General features: G+C 45.0%; 1 protein-coding gene across 1 annotated transcript in view; it reads left to right on the forward strand.

The window, feature by feature from the left end:
* Positions 1–203: 203 nt before the first annotated feature.
* LOC309546875 (interleukin-10 receptor subunit beta-like) overlaps positions 204–20,986 on the forward strand; it is a 62,295-nt gene continuing 41,512 nt past the window's right edge. Inside the window, exon 1 of the mRNA XM_082246571.1 lies at positions 204–366. Coding sequence (XP_082102697.1) covers positions 321–366 — 46 coding nt within the window. The 5' untranslated portion in view covers positions 204–320. The remainder of the gene's footprint in view (positions 367–20,986) is intronic.

Genomic DNA, 20,986 nt, shown 5'->3' on the forward strand with positions numbered 1-20,986 from the left:
GAGGGTGTAATCACTTTTGTGAGATACCGTGTATATATATATATATATATTTACATGTAGTCATATTCTGGAAGGAAGTGCTCTGTAATAGTTAACCTTATCCTGTATACACCATTGAGGAGGCAGCCTGCTCTGACACCTTGTGGTGGTATAAGGGTAATACAGGAGCTTGTGATCTGCCAGCTGTCCCCTCCCTCCAGCTCTGTAGTATTTTCCTCCCCTGTACTTTCCCTGTAAAAATGAGGAAGTGACAGTGTCGTTGTCGTTGTATGTGATAATAAAAAAACGACATATTATCGGAGGACACAAAGGGGCTCACAATGTATCCGTATACAATCCTCGTCTTCCTCTGCCTCGCCATCCCAGGTTTGTGTTGTTTGAACATTTATATATATATATATATAAATATGTATATTTAGAGTGTTAGCATGGTGAACCAATTTTAGATTTATCTTTAAAGTAACACGAGAGCTCAGAATTTGCCCGGGGAAACTTTTCCCAGGAAGTGCTGTACAGAGCACCGGGTTCATGGTGTTGAGATTCTCAGTAGGGGTAGAATTGTGAACTGTTCAGAAATGTAAGGACAAGTAATGGGGTCAGGACGGGGAAAAGCAGTGGGCAGGAGGGGCAGCTGCCCTGAGCACTCTGGCATCATGTGAGGTGTGGGGGCACCACAGGCAGATTAGGGGAAGAGATTTGTGTTGGGGAGGGATTTTGGGAGTGTCAGGAGGTAAGAATTGTTCTAGGAGGGGAAATATAGGGAGGTGTGCTAAGAGAGCTGATTTGGGGGGGGGGGGGGATTTGTGTTGAGAGGTGGGTATGGGGAAGAGGATTTGTGTTAAAAGGTGGGTATGGGGGAAGAGGATTTGTGTTAGGAGGGGGGATTTTGTAGGTTTGCGCTAGAAAAGGTAATATGGTAAGGGGGGTGGGGGGAGTTGTGCTAAGAGAGGATTTTTTTTTGGCAGGGGGGCTTGTGATAGTATGGATGTTTAGGGGCATTTGTGCTAGGATGGGGACATTTGTGTGTGTTTGTGGGGGGGGGGGGGGGGGATTTGTGCTATGTTGGAGGATTAGGGGAAAAAGAATTTGTGATTGGAGGGGGAATTTGAGGGGTATAGGATTTGTGCTAGGAAAGGGGTATTTTTTTGGAGGGGGGTGAGGAATTGTGTTGGGAGATAATGCGGAATGAGAGGATTTGAGATGGGGGAAATGATTTGTGCTGGGAGAGGGGATTTCAGTAGGGGGGTGGATTTGTACTGGGAGGAGGGGTAATTTATGCTTAGGGGTAAGCATGCATTTTAGTGCTCAATTTTTTTTTTTTTGTTTGGGGGAGTGGATTTTTTTTGACACATAATGCTCATACATCTTGGGGGGGGGGGGGCATTTGGCATTTTTACCCTGAGTCCTAAATGACCTTGTCCCCACACTGAATGGGGTTATCACAAAGTATGAGAAAAACACATTGTTTCTTTTTTTTTCCTGATTTTTGAACCCTCGGCCAATCAGAATAGCATATGAAACACTGGAGAAGCCTATTACACAGCTCTTTATTGCCCTAGTGTCAAATCTATGGCTGGGGGGGGGGGCACATAGTTGTGCGGCCCTTAGGGGCCTTGCTGACAGTGGACTGTTATCCCTGGCTAGGTGCTTGCACAACTCCTGAAAGAAAACTGTTCTTTAGGCTTGGTTCTAGTAGTTAAATGGCTTTTGCTTTTTTATTTTATTCAATATTTTAGTCTTCTGTGCTGTTCATCGCTGGTCTACTTTTTTTCCCCCCTCTGATCTGTTATAATGGTTCTTGCTGAGAAATATCAAATGTGGCACAAGTCATTTTATGAGGAGAGCGATAGGAACCAAAATTATGGAAGCATTAATGTTTAAAGAGCTTTGATGTATTCTCTAGCAGTCTCATGTAATGTGTCTTCAGTCTATGTCTTTTGAAGCATCTCCCCAGTTTCCAACAACTCCTGTATCACATTTTTAGTCCCTGACTATCTCCGTTAGCATGTCTGCAGTCTCTGATCATTTTTTGTATCATGTCTCTGACCATCTCCTATAGCATGTGTACTGTCTGTGACCATCTCTTTTTGTAGGTCTGCAGTCTCTGATCATTTCTTCTATCAAACCTCTCTCTCTCCTCTCTCTACAGGAGATGGTCTCTAATCATCTCTTGTAGCATTTCTACAGTCTCAGACCTTTCTACTGTCTTTGACCATCTCTTTTGGCAGGTCTGCATTCTCTGACCATCTCTTGTAGCATATCTGCAGTTTATCTTCTAGCATTATTGCAGTCTTTGACAGTCTCCTATAGCATGCCTGCAGTCTCTTTCCATCTCTTTTAGCATGTCTGCAACCTCTGACTATTTCTTGTAACATGTCTGCAGTCTCTTTCCATCTCTTGTAACATGTCTGCAGTCTCTTTCCATCTCTTGTAACATGTCTGCAGTCTCTTTCCATCTCTTGTAACATGTCTGCAGTCACTTTCCATCTCTTGTAACATGTCTGCAGTCTCTTTCCATTTCTTGTAACATGTCTGCAGTCTCTTTCCATCTCTTGTAACATGTCTGCAGTCTCTTTCCATTTCTTGTAACATGTCTGCAGTCTCTTTCCATTTCTTTTACCGTGTCTGCAACCTCTGACCATTTCTTGTAACATGTCTGCAGTCTCTTTCCATCTCTCGTAACATGTCTGCAGTCTCTTTCCATCTCTTGTAACATGTCTGCAGTCTCTTTCCATTTCTTGTAACATGTCTGCAGTCTCTTTCCATCTCTTTTAGCATGTCTGCAGTCTCTTTCCATCTCTTGTAACATGTCTGCAGTCTCTTTCCATCTCTTTTAGCATGTCTGCAACCTCTGACCATTTCTTGTAACATGTCTGCAGTCTCTTTCCATCTCTTGTAACATGTCTGCAGTCTCTTTCCATCTCTTGTAACATGTCTGCAGTCTCTTTCCATTTCTTGTAACATGTCTGCAGTCTCTTTCCATCTCTTTTAGCATGTCTGCAACCTCTGACCATTTCTTGTAACATGTCTGCAGTCTCTTTCCATCTCTTGTAACATGTCTGCAGTCTCTTTCCATCTCTTTTAGCATGTTTGCAACCTCTGACCATTTCTTGTAACATGTCTGCAGTCTCTTCCCATCTCTTGTAACATGTCTGCAGTCTCTTTCCATCTCTTTTAGCATGTCTGCAACCTCTGACCATTTCTTGTAACATGTCTGCAGTCTCTTTCCATCTCTTGTAACATGTCTGCAGTCTCTTTCCATTTCTTGTAACATGTCTGCAGTCTCTTTCCATCTCTTGTAACATGTCTGCGGTCTCTTTCCATCTCTTGTAACATGTCTGCAGTCTCTTTCCATTTCTTGTAACATGTCTGCAGTCTCTTTCCATTTCTTGTAACATGTCTGCAGTCTCTTTCCATTTCTTGTAACATGTCTGCAGTCTCTTTCCATTTCTTGTAACATGTCTGCAGTCTCTTTCCATCTCTTTTAGCATGTCTGCAGTCTCTTTCCATTTCTTGTAACATGTCTGCAGTCTCTTTCCATCTCTTTTAGCATGTCTGCAACCTCTGACCATTTCTTGTAACATGTCTGCAGTCTCTTTCCATCTCTTGTAACATGTCTGCAGTCTCTTTCCATCTCTTGTAACATGTCTGCAGTCTCTTTCCATTTCTTGTAACATGTCTGCAGTCTCTTTCCATCTCTTTTAGCATGTCTGCAACCTCTGACCATTTCTTGTAACATGTCTGCAGTCTCTTTCCATCTCTTGTAACATGTCTGCAGTCTCTTTCCATCTCTTTTAGCATGTCTGCAACCTCTGACCATTTCTTGTAACATGTCTGCAGTCTCTTTCCATCTCTTCTAACATGTCTGCAGTCTCTTTCCATCTCTTTTAGCATGTCTGCAACCTCTGACCATTTCTTGTAACATGTCTGCAGTCTCTTTCCATCTCTTGTAACATGTCTGCAGTCTCTTTCCATCTCTTGTAACATGTCTGCAGTCTCTTTCCATTTCTTGTAACATGTCTGCAGTCTCTTTCCATCTCTTGTAACATGTCTGCGGTCTCTTTCCATCTCTTGTAACATGTCTGCAGTCTCTTTCCATTTCTTGTAACATGTCTGCAGTCTCTTTCCATCTCTTGTAACATGTCTGCAGTCTCTTTCCATTTCTTGTAACATGTCTGCAGTCTCTTTCCATCTCTTGTAACATGTCTGCAGTCTCTTTCCATTTCTTGTAACATGTCTGCAGTCTCTTTCCATTTCTTGTAACATGTCTGCAGTCTCTTTCCATCTCTTGTAACATGTCTGCAGTCTCTTTCCATCTCTTGTAACATGTCTGCAACCTCTTTCCATCTCTTGTAACATGTCTGCAGTCTCTTTCCATCTCTTTTAGCATGTCTGCAACCTCTGACCATTTCTTGTAACATGTCTGCAGTCTCTTTCCATCTCTTGTAACATGTCTGCGGTCTCTTTCCATCTCTTGTAACATGTCTGCAACCTCTGACCATTTCTTGTAACATGTCTGCAGTCTCTTTCCATCTCTTGTAACATGTCTGCAGTCTCTTTCCATCTCTTGTAACATGTCTGCAGTCTCTTTCCATTTCTTGTAACATGTCTGCAGTCTCTTTCCATCTCTTGTAACATGTCTGCGGTCTCTTTCCATCTCTTGTAACATGTCTGCAGTCTCTTTCCATTTCTTGTAACATGTCTGCAGTCTCTTTCCATCTCTTGTAACATGTCTGCAGTCTTTTTCCATCTCTTGTAGCATGTCTCCAATCTCTGACTATCTCTTGTAACACACCTGTTATTTTTAGATTATCTCCTGTTGTATGTCAGCTGTATCTAATAGCTATCTCTAGCATTACTTTCACTGTATATTACGTGTGGCCCTTTGGTGATGTCAGGGGCCGCACTTGAGGCACCCCAACCCCATATCAAGAAAGCTAACAACTACTGCTCTACATTGTGATGGCAGCCTACTTCAGATCTATATAAACCTAAAATCAAAATTTTACAATAAAAAACACCCATCTCATAATATAAATCTTCCACCTATTACCTAAACTATTGGAAAAGTTCTCTTACAATTGTATTATTCTTCCTGCAGCCTATCCATAATGTTTCCACACTCCTAACCACTATGTCGGAGGGGCTGTGGAGGTGTGGACATTCTGGTTCACATTTCCTGGTATTGTCCCCTCCTGACAAATTATGGGACCTTCCATCTGATTTCTACAATACCAAAACTGAAGGTCTCTCCAGACCCATCATCAGCTCCAGGACTGGCTCAAGACATTGGGCTGCCTGGGCCCAAGAATGAAAAGCTGCCCCCGCCCCCCCAAAGAAAAAAATCACGCCCAACAAAAGGCCCCCACATCCATTATTTTATATAAATATAAAATTTAGAATGAATATATACCCTTATCTTCTTCCATAACTCACCACCGGACGGGTCCACCAAACACCCATTGCCAGTCCTTAGTCCTCCTGTCACTCCTGTGTCTGCGGTGCCCACCACCCTAGAAGATCCAACCTGCCCAGCATGAGATGGAGTGCACTGATGTCTGACGTCATTGCCCACACCACAATCACGTGGGGGACGTTGCCCGGAGGAGATGCTCCACCTCCCCATACTCATTAGTTTGCACTACGGGCGACATTTTGAGATGGGGAAATGCCGCCTGTAAAGCGCCGCAAATGAATGGCATACAAAACTACTGGAAAAAAATCTTGGGAGTCAATTTGCTGCCCCTCTCCAAGTTCTTCCTGGGTCCAATGGACCCAGCAGGATCCATGCTAGGGCCGGCCCTGATTAGCTCCCTCATATATAAAAATGTACACGTCAGCATAGACTACAAATAGCAATTTTGCACATAGACGCTGTGAGTGTCTCTGAGGAACCAAAATTATTTTGAGGTCAACTAAAAAAGGAAGGGAGGTTACAGGGAGTTAAAATAAAGGAGGAACAGAACTAAAGTGTAGCATTTTTGTTTCAAACAGCTGATATCAGATGAATATGGTTGTATGGTAATGTATGGTTTCTCAAAAGCCATGCTGGTCAGCATCCAATGTTAAAGTGGCATCCAGACTACCTAAGCCTAAACCTGCTCCCACCCTCATTTTAAGCCCTAAACTATCCTGTGAAGGACAGATGTGTATACTTACCTTATCTAAGGGTGCTCCGGTCTGGACACGTGATCTCCTCAGCGGTCAGCTTTAGGGGAGAGAATTGAGATAATGGCTGCAAGGCCTGGGCAGTGACCTCACCCATAGTCTTATTATGGCACATCCATTGTCCTCTGTCCCTGAAGCTGATGGGAGCCGATCACATGACTAGAGAGCCCTTAGATTAGGTAAGTATAAGCATCTTTCCATAGGGCTTAGAATGAGGGTGGGAGCAGCCATAGGGCTTAGAATGAGGGTGGGAGCAGCTTTAAGCTTATATCGTATTACATATAAAGCAGGTGCTGTTAAGTGATGGCTAATGTAGATATAATGGAAAATAACATACAAATGTGGCAATTGTGTGAACACAACAATACACTTCCGGCGACTCCGTGGAACACACGCGGCCGGCTTCTCGGAGCGTTTAGAGAGGGGTGAGCCCATTACATGGTTGAGGAAAGGGGATGCAATTGGTATGCGATCTGAGCTGATGCCGGTCAGGGCACTTTCTATGTAAGCCTAACTATTGATGTGTGTGTGTGGTAGCATTTTAATATTTAATAAAACAGTGTTGCACTAATATGGGTGTCTCTGTCTTACCTCCATATAATCAACATCGGCCATGCGAGAGGGAATAGAGAGGTGCAGACCCATCCAGGTGTTCTGATTGCTGATAAGGCTCTATGGTCTCTGGGACTTCTGGTGAGCAGATTTATGAGTCTTATCACAAGGTGGAACACTTGAATCAAAATAATAAGGCATGGTGTGAATGACAGCATTTATTGAGCACTAATCTATTCCACTTAACTACTTCCGCACTGCCCGCCGCAGTTTTTTTTTGGGACGTTTGTTTCTAGACTTCCGGGTCGTCAGCAACTTCAGATCATGCACGTCCTTTTGTGTCTGATTTTTCGCGGACGTACTGCATACACATCAAACGGAAATTGGTCGTGCTGGGGACGGACAATAAAAATCTTTGTGTTTGTCCCTCCGTTTTTTTTTTCGTTGAAAATGTCAGCATCGGCTGCCGAAAGTTGTGTACACACTAGCCGAAAATCGTACGATTTTACCTCGTATGGGAATTTTCGGCAGATTTTCTACTAGTGTGTACCCCACTTTAGTTAAACAGAGAGCTTTGTTTCCTTCTTTACCCAAACCCTTTGCCAAGGTGCTCCTATCATCGTGTGTTTTGGGAAGTGGACAATTTGGGGGTGATACGATGTCTTTTAAATCAAAAGGAACCTAATTTGGTAAGCATAAAACACTTTCAACACATTTTTGTAGCTACTCAGGCTTTTTCACCAGTTATGGTGCATCAAGACTCCTTTGTATTCCTTTTGGTAGCATGCACAGGAGTGTGCACTGACGCTTTATATTTTTTAAGAACCGGTCTATTTGGTTGCCACCTGCTCTCAAAATGTACAGTTCAAATCCCAAACCTTTGTCTCATCAGACCTCCTCCCAACTGATTGGCTTCATATATACTGTGTACTTGCAGCATATGACATGTCCTGCAGACATCACAGTAGGTTGTTCCCTCCCTTGGCCTTGTGGCCTAAGGGCACAAATCGGCAGTTAGAATAAAGCTGGCCACAGATGGGTCGTTTTTTTTTTTTTTTTTTCAGCACGAAAAAAAAGAAACAAATGTGTTCCTCCAATCACAAAAGTGAGGTGGATGAAGGATGTTGCCTGCTGAGACATCTCCACAGTCAGAATACACAAATTAGCAGCTGCAGCTGATTGACTGCTGCTGCTGATTAGGAATGGGCTCCGGGGTGTTCGGGATCCCACCTGCCTGATCCCGCCAGGAAGCCAACACTGCACACAGCTAATCACAGGCAGTGAGACATTTCCCGGTCCACAGCTGCACAGATCAGCAAATGTCTCACTGCCTGTGATTAGCCGTGTGCAGTGTCGGCTTCCTACCTGGATCAGGCAGGTGGAATCCCAAACATGCCCGAGCCAATCTCTACTGCTGATCAACCAAAGTTTTCCAACATTCCCATGTGACAAAAGTCAATCTAGCAATGGACTTCTGTGGAATACGGATGCCCACACTTGGATAGAAATTTGGCCAGTCTCTGCTAAACCAGCCACATTTTTATCCTTCTATGACCAGCTTAAGAATGGTCGTGTGGTGACCGCCGATGCCCACAATATTGGATCTGCAGGCAATAAGGAGTGTCTCATGGAGCGGCCTCAGGAGCAGAAAAAAGGACTTGAACTGTTTTATTCAGGGGAAGAACTGGGACACAATGAGAGTGGCAACACAAGACAGAAAATCAGATGAAATAGTGTTGCCTCTCGTAGAATGGATCATTTGCAAAATGACGTTCATCTTTTTCAGATGAAAAATTAAGATTTTAAAAATGCATGTGAATCCCAATTCAATTTTTCAGTATCTTTGGCATCATCCCCCATTGTATATAGTCAGGGCTTTTTTTTCTCAGAAAATAGGTGCAGGAACTCAACCACGACCACACTGTAGGTGGCTCTGATTCTATCACTTGCAGGGAGATTATCCAGTGGGGTTGTCGGCATCCGCACGGCACCTGCATCCCCCTTGTCCCCATCCTGCACTCAGTAAGGGCTGCTCAGCAGATGGTATCTGTGGGAGCCATTGGGAGACAAGCTGTCACTTGTAAACCCAGAAGCTGGACTTCTGGGTTTACAAGTAATAGTGGTGAGCAGGGGGGGGCGTGGCTGACTTCCGGGATGTGAGGAGCTTTTTCTCCTAGCTCCGCTGCCGATCGATTCTCCTGCATCTAATCCTTTGCCATCCGGGCTCTAATTCGCTGGCTACTTACCTCCCTCGGCTCCCTGATCACTCCTGCACCCGACAGATATGGTGAAGTACGGCAGGGACAGGCCGGTGTCCCCGGAGGATCGCGATCCGGATCCCTCGGCACAGGCCCAAGATGGCGCCCGCTCCTCTCACGCTGTCGGGGCCTCTGCTGCAGCTGCTCACGCATCCTGGATGGGAGACAGTCCGGAATGGCCTGCACTGTCACCGAGTGCCCATACCGCCACAGAACCTGCGGGACCGCGAATATCCCAGGTACCTGAACCCACCCTGTCGCAGATCATGGATGCAATAAAAATGTGTCAGACCTCCCTTACATCCCAGATTGATGCTCTTAGGGTGGACTTCTCCCTCCTCAAAGATGATGTCCACAAGCTCAGGCAGAGGGTCACCACTGCAGAACAACGTATAAGCTCCGTAGAGGATGATGTATTCCCTCTCCCTGCAGCACTTAGAGGCATACAGGCGGAGCAGAAGGCCCAGGCGGCTAAGTTAGGGGATATGGAGGACCGCCTGCGTCGCAATAATCTGCGATTCCTGGGCTTCCCGGAGGGAGCTGAAGGCAGACATCCTGAGGCCTTTGTAGAATCCTGGCTGAAACAGGCGCTGGGCCCTGATTCCTTCTCCCCATTATTTGCTGTTGAGCGGGCTCATAGGGTCCCCTTTAAGGCCCCTGCACCGGGAGCTAGGCCTCGACCCTTGCTGGCAAGGATCCTTCACTACAGGGACAGAGATGCAGCTTTGAGGAAGGCCAGGGAACTACCGGATCTCCGCTTTGACAATGCTGTCATTACCATCTTTCCGGATTTCTCAGCGGGCACGCAAAAACAGAGAGCAGCATTTGTGCATGTCAAGAAACGTCTCAGGGAGCGGCAGTTACCTTACAGTATGTTGTATCCTGCTAAATTACGTGTGGTGTGTGGAGGCAAGACGCAATTCTTCCTGGATCCTGCGGACGCTGCTCAATGGCTGGACTCCTTGGGCAGGGGCTGAGGACATTGCTGAGTGGGGTATCCTTCCTCCTGATATCTTTCCGGATGCTGAGCCTGTCGCAAGGTTGGGGATACCCTTTTTGTGCCTTGGATTATTGCCCGTCTCCTCTTCTTCACCTGTGGGAGGTGTACTCCTGATTCCCCTTCCCGGATGGTAACTTCTATGTGGTGTGACTGTATGGTGGCATTCTAGGAACGTTACTTAGGTTCGGTTCTCCACTAGTTCCACTGACTTGGTTTGGTTTGGGGTTCAGGCTCGGGCATGTTGGGGCTACGGGCAGGGTGGGGGGTTGGGGACTTTTTGTTTTTTTTGTTTCTTCGGGACTGGTTTTTACCCTTCACGGATGCTTCCTGCGCTCCTTACCTCCTGTATACAGACGCTTCCTACGGCGGTTGATGCGCTGCCCCCTGTTGCCCGGTTTCTGGGGGACCTCATCAGCATGGGACTGTCCTCTTTTTTCTTACCATGGCTGTGGACAAGTTAACTGTGCTCTCCTGGAACGTCAGGGGGCTTAACGATAAAGTGAAACGGGCCCTGGTTTTTAATTATTTACGGAAATATTCCCCTCAGATTGTATTTTTACAGGAAACACATTTGACTGGGTCTAAGGTTCTTGCCCTTAAGCGGGCGTTTGTGGCGCATGGCTTTCACTCCATGTTTTCCACACACGCCAGGGGGGTATCAATCCTGGTGACTCGTTCACTTCAGTGCCTGGTGAAACAGGTTGTTACCGATATTTATGGGCGATATGTTATCGTTTTATTGCAAATTGAGAATGTGGTGTATACTTTCTTATCTGTTTATATCCCGCCCCCATTTACTCTAGCCTTCTGGGACAAGGTAATGGCCCAATTGTTACAGGTGGCCGAAGGGCCTTTGCTGATTGTGGGTGATTTTAATGCAGTGATGTCCCCTGCGGTGGATAGGTATCCGGGGGATGTGTCGGCTTCTTCCTCTCTTGCGGCTTCAGTCGACAAGTACCAGTTGGTGGACTGCTGGAGGTGGAGGAACCCGACCGCTAGAGAATATTCCTGTTACTCGGCCTCTTATAAAACTCTCTCCAGGTTGGATATGTGTTTGGTCTCCCCGGACTTGCTCCCGAGACTAATTTCCGTCTCCTACTTGCCCAGGGCCGTCTCGGACCACTCTCCTTTGCTTATTACAATTGGCCTCTCCTCCTCAATTGGTTACAAACTGTGGAGGTTGAGCCCTCAGTGGCTCAACGAGGAAATCTTTTTCAATTTCACTGAGAAGGAGATGGCTCATTTCTGGCTGGTCAATCAGGAGACAGCCTCTGGCGCTATGGTGTGGGATGCCTTCAAGGCTACCATGCGGGGCTTGGTGTCCGGGGTGAATAAACAACTCAGGGAGGATAGGGCCTGGAGGGTGGAATCTCTCCAGTCGGAGGCGACTAAGGCTGAATTGGAATATATTAAAAACCCCTCATCTGAGAACTATTCCGTGTGGCGGGACAGTGCTCGGCAGTTGGATCTCATTTTAACAGAAAAGACTCAGAAAAAATTACTCTATCAAAAGCAGCGAGTGTTTGAATATGGCGATAAAAATAGTAAGATTCTGGCGTATCTCTCTCGCTCTGAGCACCCGGTCACGGCTATTGCCGGTGTTTATGATGCTCAGCATCGGCGGTGCACAGAGAGCACAGAGATAGTGGGAGCCTTTCTAGATTTTTTTAAGTCCTTGTACTCCTCAAGAGCCACCTACTCTCAAGAGGAACTGGACTCCTACCTACGGGATATCCCGATGGAGACACTTGAGGTGGAGGATAGTGTGTCGCTTGAGGGCCCTATTACTGCTGAGGAGATCGCGGCTGCGATTTCCTCTTTTGCGGCTAATAAGACACCGGGGATGGACGGGTTTCCGATTGAGTGGTACAGAGCCTACTCGGGGACTTTAGTCCCCCGACTATCTAAGGTTTATGCTGAAGCTTTTGAGACTGGGAAGCTCCCACCCTCCCTTCGGGAGGCCCTGATAGTGTTGATACCCAAGCCAGGCAAGGACCCGATGTACTGCGAATCTTATAGGCCTATATCCCTGATTAATGCTGACGTCAAAATTATGGCAAAGGTTTTGTCCCGTAGGGTGAATAACGTTGTCTCTAAGATTATTCACTCTGACCAAACTGGATTCATTCCAGGCCGCTCTACGGCGATAAACCTGCGTCGTCTCTTTATCAACCTGCAGGCTCCACCCTCTGGAGTGGACACCAGACTGATATTATCCTTAGATGCTCATAAAGCATTTGACTCTGTGGAGTGGCCCTATTTATTCGCAGTGCTGGGCAGGATGGGATTTGGTCCAAAGTTTATCAGGTGGGTGCGATTACTCTATGACTCGCCAGTGGCGCGCTTACGTGTCAACAACAGGGTTACTGAACAATTTCCAGTGTCCCGTGGCACTAGGCAGGGGTGCCCATTGTCCCCCCTGCTGTTTGCCCTGGCTCTGGAACCACTGGCCAACTTGCTCAGGCGTGATGAGAGGATACGTGGTTGCAGGGTGGGGGAGCTGGAAGAGAAAACATCTCTATATGCCGATGACATGCTGCTTTATTTGGATGACTCCCGGGGGTCCCTGGATGCTGCCCTGGAGGTGATAGAATCCTTCGGGCGGTTCTCGGGATTCCAGGTTAACTGGGATAAGTCGGTGGCGTTTCCCCTTGACCCAAGTCGGGCACCTGACCTGGTGCTTCCGCGTAGCCTTCGGGTAGTGACTAAATTTCGATACCTGGGTGTGGTCATTCAGCAACCGGTGGGCATGTACGTTGACAACAATATTGCTCCACTGATACAACGGTTGAAACAAACCTTGGTCACCTGGAGCAAATTGCCACTTAACTTGATGGGTAGAATCAATATATTTAAAATGATCTATCTGCCCCGCTTCCTCTATCTCTTTTGGCAGGCGCCGGTGTACCTTCCCAAACGGTTCTTTGCAAGCATTGAATCCATACTGATTTCTTTTCTATGGGGTATGAAGCCGGCGCGGATCTCGTTCAGCACGCTAAAACTCCCTGCTCACGCTGGGGGTCTGGCGGCTCCAGATCTGCAGGCTTACTACTTGGCTGCTCAATTGACACATGTCCATGCGTGGTTCTTCCCGGACCTGCCGAACGCGGCAGTTACCACGTCGGCAGCGGTGATGGGCTCCTATGAGGCACTCCTTAATTCACTATATAGGAATGGTCCTTACCCGAAGGAGGGTGCCGCTATCCTTAGATTATCCTGCAAAATTGTGCATATTTGTAACGCTAGAACGGGGGGTTCTTCCTTCAATAGATCCCCTAATGCTCCTATATGGTTTAACCCGGGACTGCCAGATTTACATAAGTTGGATTCCTCTAGGAGGTGGGCGGGATTTGACTTAAAATATGCCCATCAATTGTTTGTGAACCAGACCTTTGCTGAGCTGAGGACGGAGCTGGGGATTCCCTCGACGTGCTGGTTTCTGTATCAGCAACTTCGACACGCAGTGGCGGCCCAATTTGGTCTTAGGGGGGTCCACCTGGCTCCGACTCGGTTGGAAAAGGAATTGATGACTCCCGACCACACTAAACTCATCTCTCGACTATATGGGTTGACTCTTGACCAGGGTGAGGGGAGGATGGGGTCCCTTCGGGCAAAGTGGCAGGCTGATATACCTCAATTGGAACTGGCGGACTGGGATGATTTGCTCAGTGCCCAGTTCCATGGATTGATAGCTGCGGGGGACAGGGTTATTCAACTGAATTATTTACATAGAATTTACTATACTCCCTGTCGTCTTTTTGCGATGGGAAGGCTTGCCTCCCCATTGTGTTTCCGCTGCCAGGAAGTTAGAGGGGACTTCTTTCACATGGTCTGGTTATGTCCGCTGATTCAGTCCTTCTGGAAGGGGGTATGTACCTTTATCGCGGATAAATTGGCACTGCCGAATATTCTCGCACCGGACAGATGCCTACTTGGCAATCTGGGGGAGGAGGGTATTCGGCAGTCCCAGAGGACTCTGTTGTGTATACTTTTTTTCTATGCCAAGAAACTGATTGCCCTGAGATGGAAACAGGACGCTCCACCTACGGTAGCAGCCTGGGTGGAACTGGTCAACAATGCTCTTCCTATGTATAAATTGACATATCTGGCTAGGGGTTCCAAGAAAAATTTGCTAAGGTATGGTCCTCATGGATGGACTCGGTTCTAGGGTCCAGAGAGGTCTAAACTTCTGAGATGATGTGTGACTATTTGTCAAATTTATCGCTCCTCCTCGGGGACGTTTTTGTTTTTTTTTTACCTATTGGGTGCCCGGGGCTGGGAGGGGGTGGTGCTTCTTCCCTATGGTGGGTTGCATACTTGCTCATATGATAGGACTGCATTCCGTGAAGGGTTTTGTAAGGTTTGTACTTTCTCCTTATACTATTTGGAAGGTTATATGTTTTAAGTTGTTGGGGGGGGGGGAAACTTTTTAAATATCATCCTACGAAGTTTCTGGTTGGAGCGGGAGAGGCGGGGTGGGGGCAGTCAATTAAGGTTGCTATGTTTGCGCTACTGTGGTTGATGTTATTTGCCTTACTGCCCTGTACTTCTGTCTGTATGATTCTTGGATATGCATTATTTCCTTCTTGATTGTACTTCCTGATTTATATCGGACCGTTGTCTGTGTTTTATGTTTATTAATAAAAATACCTTTAAAAAAAAAAATAGTGGTGAGCAGGGAGCACAGGGCCTGAGCAAGATGCGGTGGAACTTAAGCCCCGTACACACGTACCGATTGTCGGCCGTAAATATTCGGCCGACGACCGATCGGCCGATTGTAGGCCTGTTAGTATGATGCTTCTGACAGCCGACAGCGCATTTTCGGCCAAACAGAATCTGCCGTGCAGGCATTAAAATTTTTGTTGGCCAACACCAGAACGGCCGATTGTTCGCCAGTCAGTACAGATTTCGGCCGACAGACAGCCGATTTGCAAGACTGGGCATGCTCAGAAAAGAAAAAAGACAAGGAAAGTTAACCATCACATGACATCTCTTCTGCAGTCGGCTGTTGTTGGCCGACAAAATTTGTGTGCAGTCTTTTGCAGTTTTCAACAGACACGACAGCCCTGGACAAAAGACGGCCGATCGTTCAGCTGACGATCGCTACGTGTGTACAGGGCTTAAGTTCCACCAAGTTCCAGCTGAAATAAAGCCCTGTATATAGTTGTCTTAAAGCAGAACTAAACTCCTGAAAATACTCACCTTCACCTTCCAGCAATGTGACGGCTACATCTCTTACCGGCTGCTGTTATCTTCTTCCTGGGCTACTTCTCGGTTTTCAGCCTCTTGATTGGTCAGTGAGAAATGATGTGATTCCATGTGTGCGCACGGAGTCAATCATTCTTGGCACTGCTGGAGTGTGCTGGCAATGCACACTGAATGTGCATGTGTGCAACTTATTGTACATTCAATAGAGTACTGTGAGTGGGAAGGTAAATGTGATATAGCATGCCTGCTACATGCACTCCTTTATTTGGTTGTTGGGTTGCCTATTATGTCTGCAGCTTGGATCACAATGTACTTTTTGTAGGTTTTTTTTTTAATTTTTTGGATCATTAGGTGCAATGAGAAACAGCGATAATAGCGTTCCAGTAGCAGATGCCAGTTTTTATAGGGTTGGTTTGCTAAGTGCACTGTCCTTCTTTAGTGTTCATTATCTTGAGTTGGTATGCATGTAGTTTGCTCACTTTTGTGATGCAACCCAACTGAATGGCACTTTTAAAATTCTTTGTGTTACCCAAACCTGTTTTTTCAAGAGCGATATGTTGCATGCTGCAGGTTGGGTGCGCTGACTTGGAGTGTCTGACTGAGGGAGCACATTCCAGCTCCACTCTGATGTGAGTAATGGGCAATAGAAATTCTTAGTACATACAGTGCATCCGGAAAGTATTCACAGCGCTTCACTTTTTCCACATTTTGTTATGTTACAGCCTTTTTCCAAAATGGATTAAACTCATTATTTTCCTCAAAATTCTACAAACATTACCCTATAATGACAACGTGAAAGAAGTTTGTTTGAAATCTTTGCAAATTTATTAAAAATAAAAAATGAAACAAATCCCATGTACATAAATATTCACAGCCTTTGGTCAATACTTTGTTGAAGCTCCTTTGGCACCAATTACAGCCTCAAATCTTTTTGAGTATGACGTTACAAGCTTGGAACACCTATTTTATGGCAGTTCCTCCCATTTTTCTTTGCAGGACCTCTCAAGCTCCATCAGGTTGGATAGAGTGCGTCGGGCACAGCCATTTTCAGATCTCTACAGAGATGTTCAATCAGCTTCAAATCTGGGTTTTGGGTGGGCCACTCAAGGACATTCACAGAGTTGTCCTGTAGCCACTCCTTTGTTATCTTGCTGTGTGCTTGGGGTCGTTGTCCTGTTGGAAGATGAACCTTTGCTCCAGTCCAGGTCCAGAGCGCTCTTGAGCAGGTTTTCATCAAGGATCACTCTGTACATTTCGGCATTCATCTTTCCCTCGATCCTGACTAGTCTCCCAATTCCTGCCGCTGAAAAACATCTCCACAGTATGATGCTGCCACCACGATGCTTAACTTTAGGGATGGTATTGTCCAGGTGATGAGCGGTGCCTGGTTTCCTCCAGACATGACGCTTTCCATTCACGCAAAAGAGTTTTATCATTGTTTCATCAGACCAGAGAATTTTGTTTCTCATAGTCTGAGAGTTCTTCAGGTGCATTTGGGCAAACTCCAAGTGGGCTGTCATGTGCTTCCATCTGGCCACTCTACCATACAGGCCTGATTGGTGGAGTGCTGCAGAGATGATTGTTCTTCTTGAAGGTTCTCCTCTCTCCACAGAGAAATGCTGGAGCTCTGTCAGAGTGACCATCAGGTTGTTGGTCATCTCCCTGACTAAAGCCTTGTACACACGTGTCGAAAATCGGAAGGGAATTTTCGTCCGACGACCGATCTGCCGATTTTCGGCTTGTTAGTATGATGCTTCCGACAACCGACTCCGACTTTTCCGGAAAAAATCTGGTGTGCAGGCTATAAAATTTTTGTCCGCCGTCAAAACACGTCCGATTTTCATGCAGTCAGTACAGATTTTGACAGGGAAAAATCCTATGAGCAAGACTGGGCATACTCAGAGAAGAAAGAACACAAAAAAGCAAACCAGCACATGACATCACTTCTGAAGTAGATTTTTGTTGGGCGAGAAAATTTGTGGGCAGTCTAGGCACATTCCAACCAACAAAACACCACTCTGGACAAAAGACGGACGATCGGTCGGCCGATAATCGTTGCGTGTGTACGGGGCTTGAGGCCCTTCTCCCCTCAGTTTGGCTGGCCAGCCTGCTTTAGGAATAGTTCTGTTGGTTCCAAACTTCTTCCATTCATGGATGATGGAGGCCACTGTGCTCATTGGGACCTTCAATGCTGCAAAAATGTTTCTGTACCCTTCCCCAGATCTGTACCTCAATGCAATCCTGTCTGGGAGGTCTACAGACAATTCTTAGGACTTCATGGCTTGATTTGTGCTCTGACATGCACTGTTAACTGTGGGGCCTTATATAGACAGGTATGTGCCTTTCCAAATTATGTCTAGTCAACTAAATTTACCACAAGTGGACTCCAATCAAGTTGTAAAAACATCTCAAGGATAATCATTAGAAACAGGATGCACCGGAGCTTAATTTTTTAGCATCATGGCAAAGGCTGTGAATACTTATGTACATGTGATTTTTTTTTTTGTATTTTATTTTTAATAAATTTGCAAAGATTTCAAACAAACGTCTTTCGCGTTGTCATTATGGGGTATTGTTTGTACAATTTTAAAGGAAAATAATCAATTTAATCCATTTTGGAAAAAGGCTGTAACATAACAAAGTGTGGAAAAAGTGAAGTACTGTGAATACTTTCCGGATCCACAGTAATATGTTAACGTAGCAAAGAAATCAAACTGGAAACAAAGGGTTGTGAGTGTATGTCCTCAGGTGACCGCGCCTAGGATTCTAGTGAAAAAAATGTAAGTATTGCGTAAATGTGTAACCAAAATAAATAATTATTAATTCCTCTTGAGCTGCTAGTCAAAACAACAGGGAGTTGTGTGCGTAGTGAAATTGGGGAGGGGAGACAGCGCTCAAAGATATTTATATATATATATATGTGTCTTAATATACACCATCAACTTCAAATTATAAATTCACATAAGTTATACCAATGCACTTAAATCATATCCTATAAAGAGTGAACCCCCAACTGGTTCTTCAAAGTGCTAAAACTTAAAGTGTCCGTGCTTGGTAATAAATAGTTAAAATATAAGGTGCTGGTGCAAATATGCAATAAATCAAGATATTAGTTCCAAAGTGCTGTGTGCTCAGTGCAAAAGGAATGTCCACATGCAGGATCCAACACTGGGGGGAATTCGTCACCGAGTAATGCACCCACTTACCAGACGACCCCTTGGGGTCTAGCGCGGGTAAATGGTCTTTGCAATGGTTCCTATTCTTCCCACAGCCGTTCCCTATGTGAATCCCACTAGGATATATTTCAGGATCCGTTCCACTATCCTGAAGGAGCCGGATGGTACGTCCACTGTATGTCCTCTTTTGTGGATGTGGTGGTCTCAAATGGGGCACAAGGAAGTAGGGAGACTTATGGTGTAGTATGTATAAACATTGTTTAATCAAAAAGTAATAGTCACTTACATTTAAACTCAGAAAGTTCGGCTCAAACCCGGAAACAATGCGGTGGCCAGTATGTGTTCCGGCTGCGTTCCAGTAGCCGGAAGTGAGGTGGGCGTAGTGCGTAACCCGACGCGTTTCGTCATCAAACGTATGACGTCATCAGGGATCCTGAAGGAGTTTTTCAGTTTTTTGCAGAAGTGTTTTTCAGTGTTTTTTAGCTTTTTTCAGCTGTACCATTTTTTAGCTTTTTTTTTTTTTTTTTAGCAAAACTATACTCCCACAAAAGAGTTAAAACGTTTTTTTACAGCTGAAAAATGCCTTCTAAAACCCACTAGTTCTGGGTTTTTTCCACCCAGAAAACGCCCCTGCCAAAAACTGCTAATAGCTTATGTGTGCATGGACACATAGGATAACATGCTGGGGAGTTTACTGGCTGCAGAAAAAAGACACCAAAAACAGCCGCTGTAAAAACGTCCAGTGTGCATGAGGCCTTAAAGTTATTCTTAGGTATAGTATAGTTTACCTTGCAAGCTGAATATTACTTTATGTTAACCGCTTCTTATCCAGTCCTGGCATCCTTTTAAGTGGGTCTGTACACCCAGGGGCTGTGATTGGCTGTCATAGTGGTCACATGACAGCTCAGTTAATGTGCTGGGAGCACGCAATTAGCAATAACTTGGCCGTCCATGGACACGTATGTACAGCTTCTGGGCGTTAAAGCCACCCACTGTACATATGCATCTTGTGGATGGTAAGAGTTCAACACCCAACTCCATTCCAAAACTTTTTTTAGTTTTTTTTTTCATTTTAGGTTTGGCGGACAGAGGTTTCTATATCGTACATTAAAAATTGTTTATTGCCATTTCACTTTTTGGGAGATTTTGCCTTAAAGCATTATTAAACCCAAAAGCAAACATCTATTATATGGCAGCTTACCATTTATTAGATGTGGTGGCTGCATTTGTTTTCTTTTTAGCCTTTCTTTACTTTATTTTCTCCTGTGATCCAGCCAGTAAGTCTTTTGCTTTTCAAAAGAACAAGCTGTCCTGCAGTTGTATCAGTTTACAGGGATAAGACAAACCATTTACCACTCACAGAGGTGCTTAAATTATCAGCTTTTATTTATTTGTATATAACCTGTATCCCAAAAGGAAAAAGAAACTGCTGCAACTGCTTATAAAGTGTTAGCTGAAGTTTGGCTTTGATTTGCTAGTGTATTTAAAACTACTAGTCCTTCTAGTATTAGATCTAGATTAGAGGTGAGGCAGTTTAAGTTTAAGCTTAAACTGCGTAAGGGGTTTTTCACTGTAAGGGCAGTGAGAATGTGGAACTCTCTTCCACAATTTTTTTCCCCACAAATAGAGCTTTCTTTTGGAGGTATTTGATCACCTGTGCAATGTTTCTTTTTTGCGCTATAAACAGAAAAAGCGACAATTTTGAAAAAAATATATATATTTTTTTCACATTCTGCTATATGACATTCTCAATAAAAAAAAAATTAAAAAATAAAAATTCTCTAAGTAAAAAAAAAAAACACAATAAGCGTATTTTGATTGGTTTGCGCAAAAGTTACATGTGTGGCGCTTTGCCTGGGAGCACCTGCCTGCCGCAGTATAACTGCTGCGGGCGGTCGGCAACCAGTTAAGCTTTTTGCTGTACTTTGTTATAATATAATAGTATAATACATAATATATTCTTGAAATTGCTCCTGGTGTGTTTTCTGCCGCCGTATCACGCTGCACCTCCCCGTACATACATGGCTAGATTTTCTCTCATTCACATCGTAAACAGCTCCACTTCTGGCTAATGTAAACGGCAGGCACAGTACCAGCGGCTGTCCGAATACCCGAACAGTGGCAATATGTGATAGGACGTAGTCACTGTTTGGTAATTATTTTCATCCTGTCTCAGTCAATTTTAAATTGTCTTTTACAGAGCCGTGTAGTGTTTGCAGGGACATCAATAGCTGAAGATTGAGCCGTCTATGGCCAGCATTACTTCCTGTTGTGTCTGACACCCTTCAAGCAGACAGGAAGTTTCAATTATTATTTTTTTCTTTACATTAAACCTTTCGCTTGCTCTCTATCTCTCCCGTCTTTCACTTTTCACAACAATATTTGAAGTGGTTACTTGTGTAAATGTTTCTGGAAAAAAAAAATGGCGTTACCGTTATCAACCAATCAGATTCTCCCTTTAATGCGATGTAGAGCAGAAAATAAGAAGAAAATGTTAGTCATAGTAGTAATCATGGTTCTTTTTTCAGTCAGCTGTGTGCAGGTTATGGCCTGTGTGAGTCACAGGAAGCTCCGCTCTCTGGCATTTCCTCTCATGACACAATGCATTATTCTATCTTAAACTG

The sequence above is a fragment of the Pelophylax lessonae genome, assembly GCF_965119305.1.
Source record: "Pelophylax lessonae genome assembly, chromosome: 2".
NCBI lineage: Eukaryota > Metazoa > Chordata > Amphibia > Anura > Ranidae > Pelophylax > Pelophylax lessonae.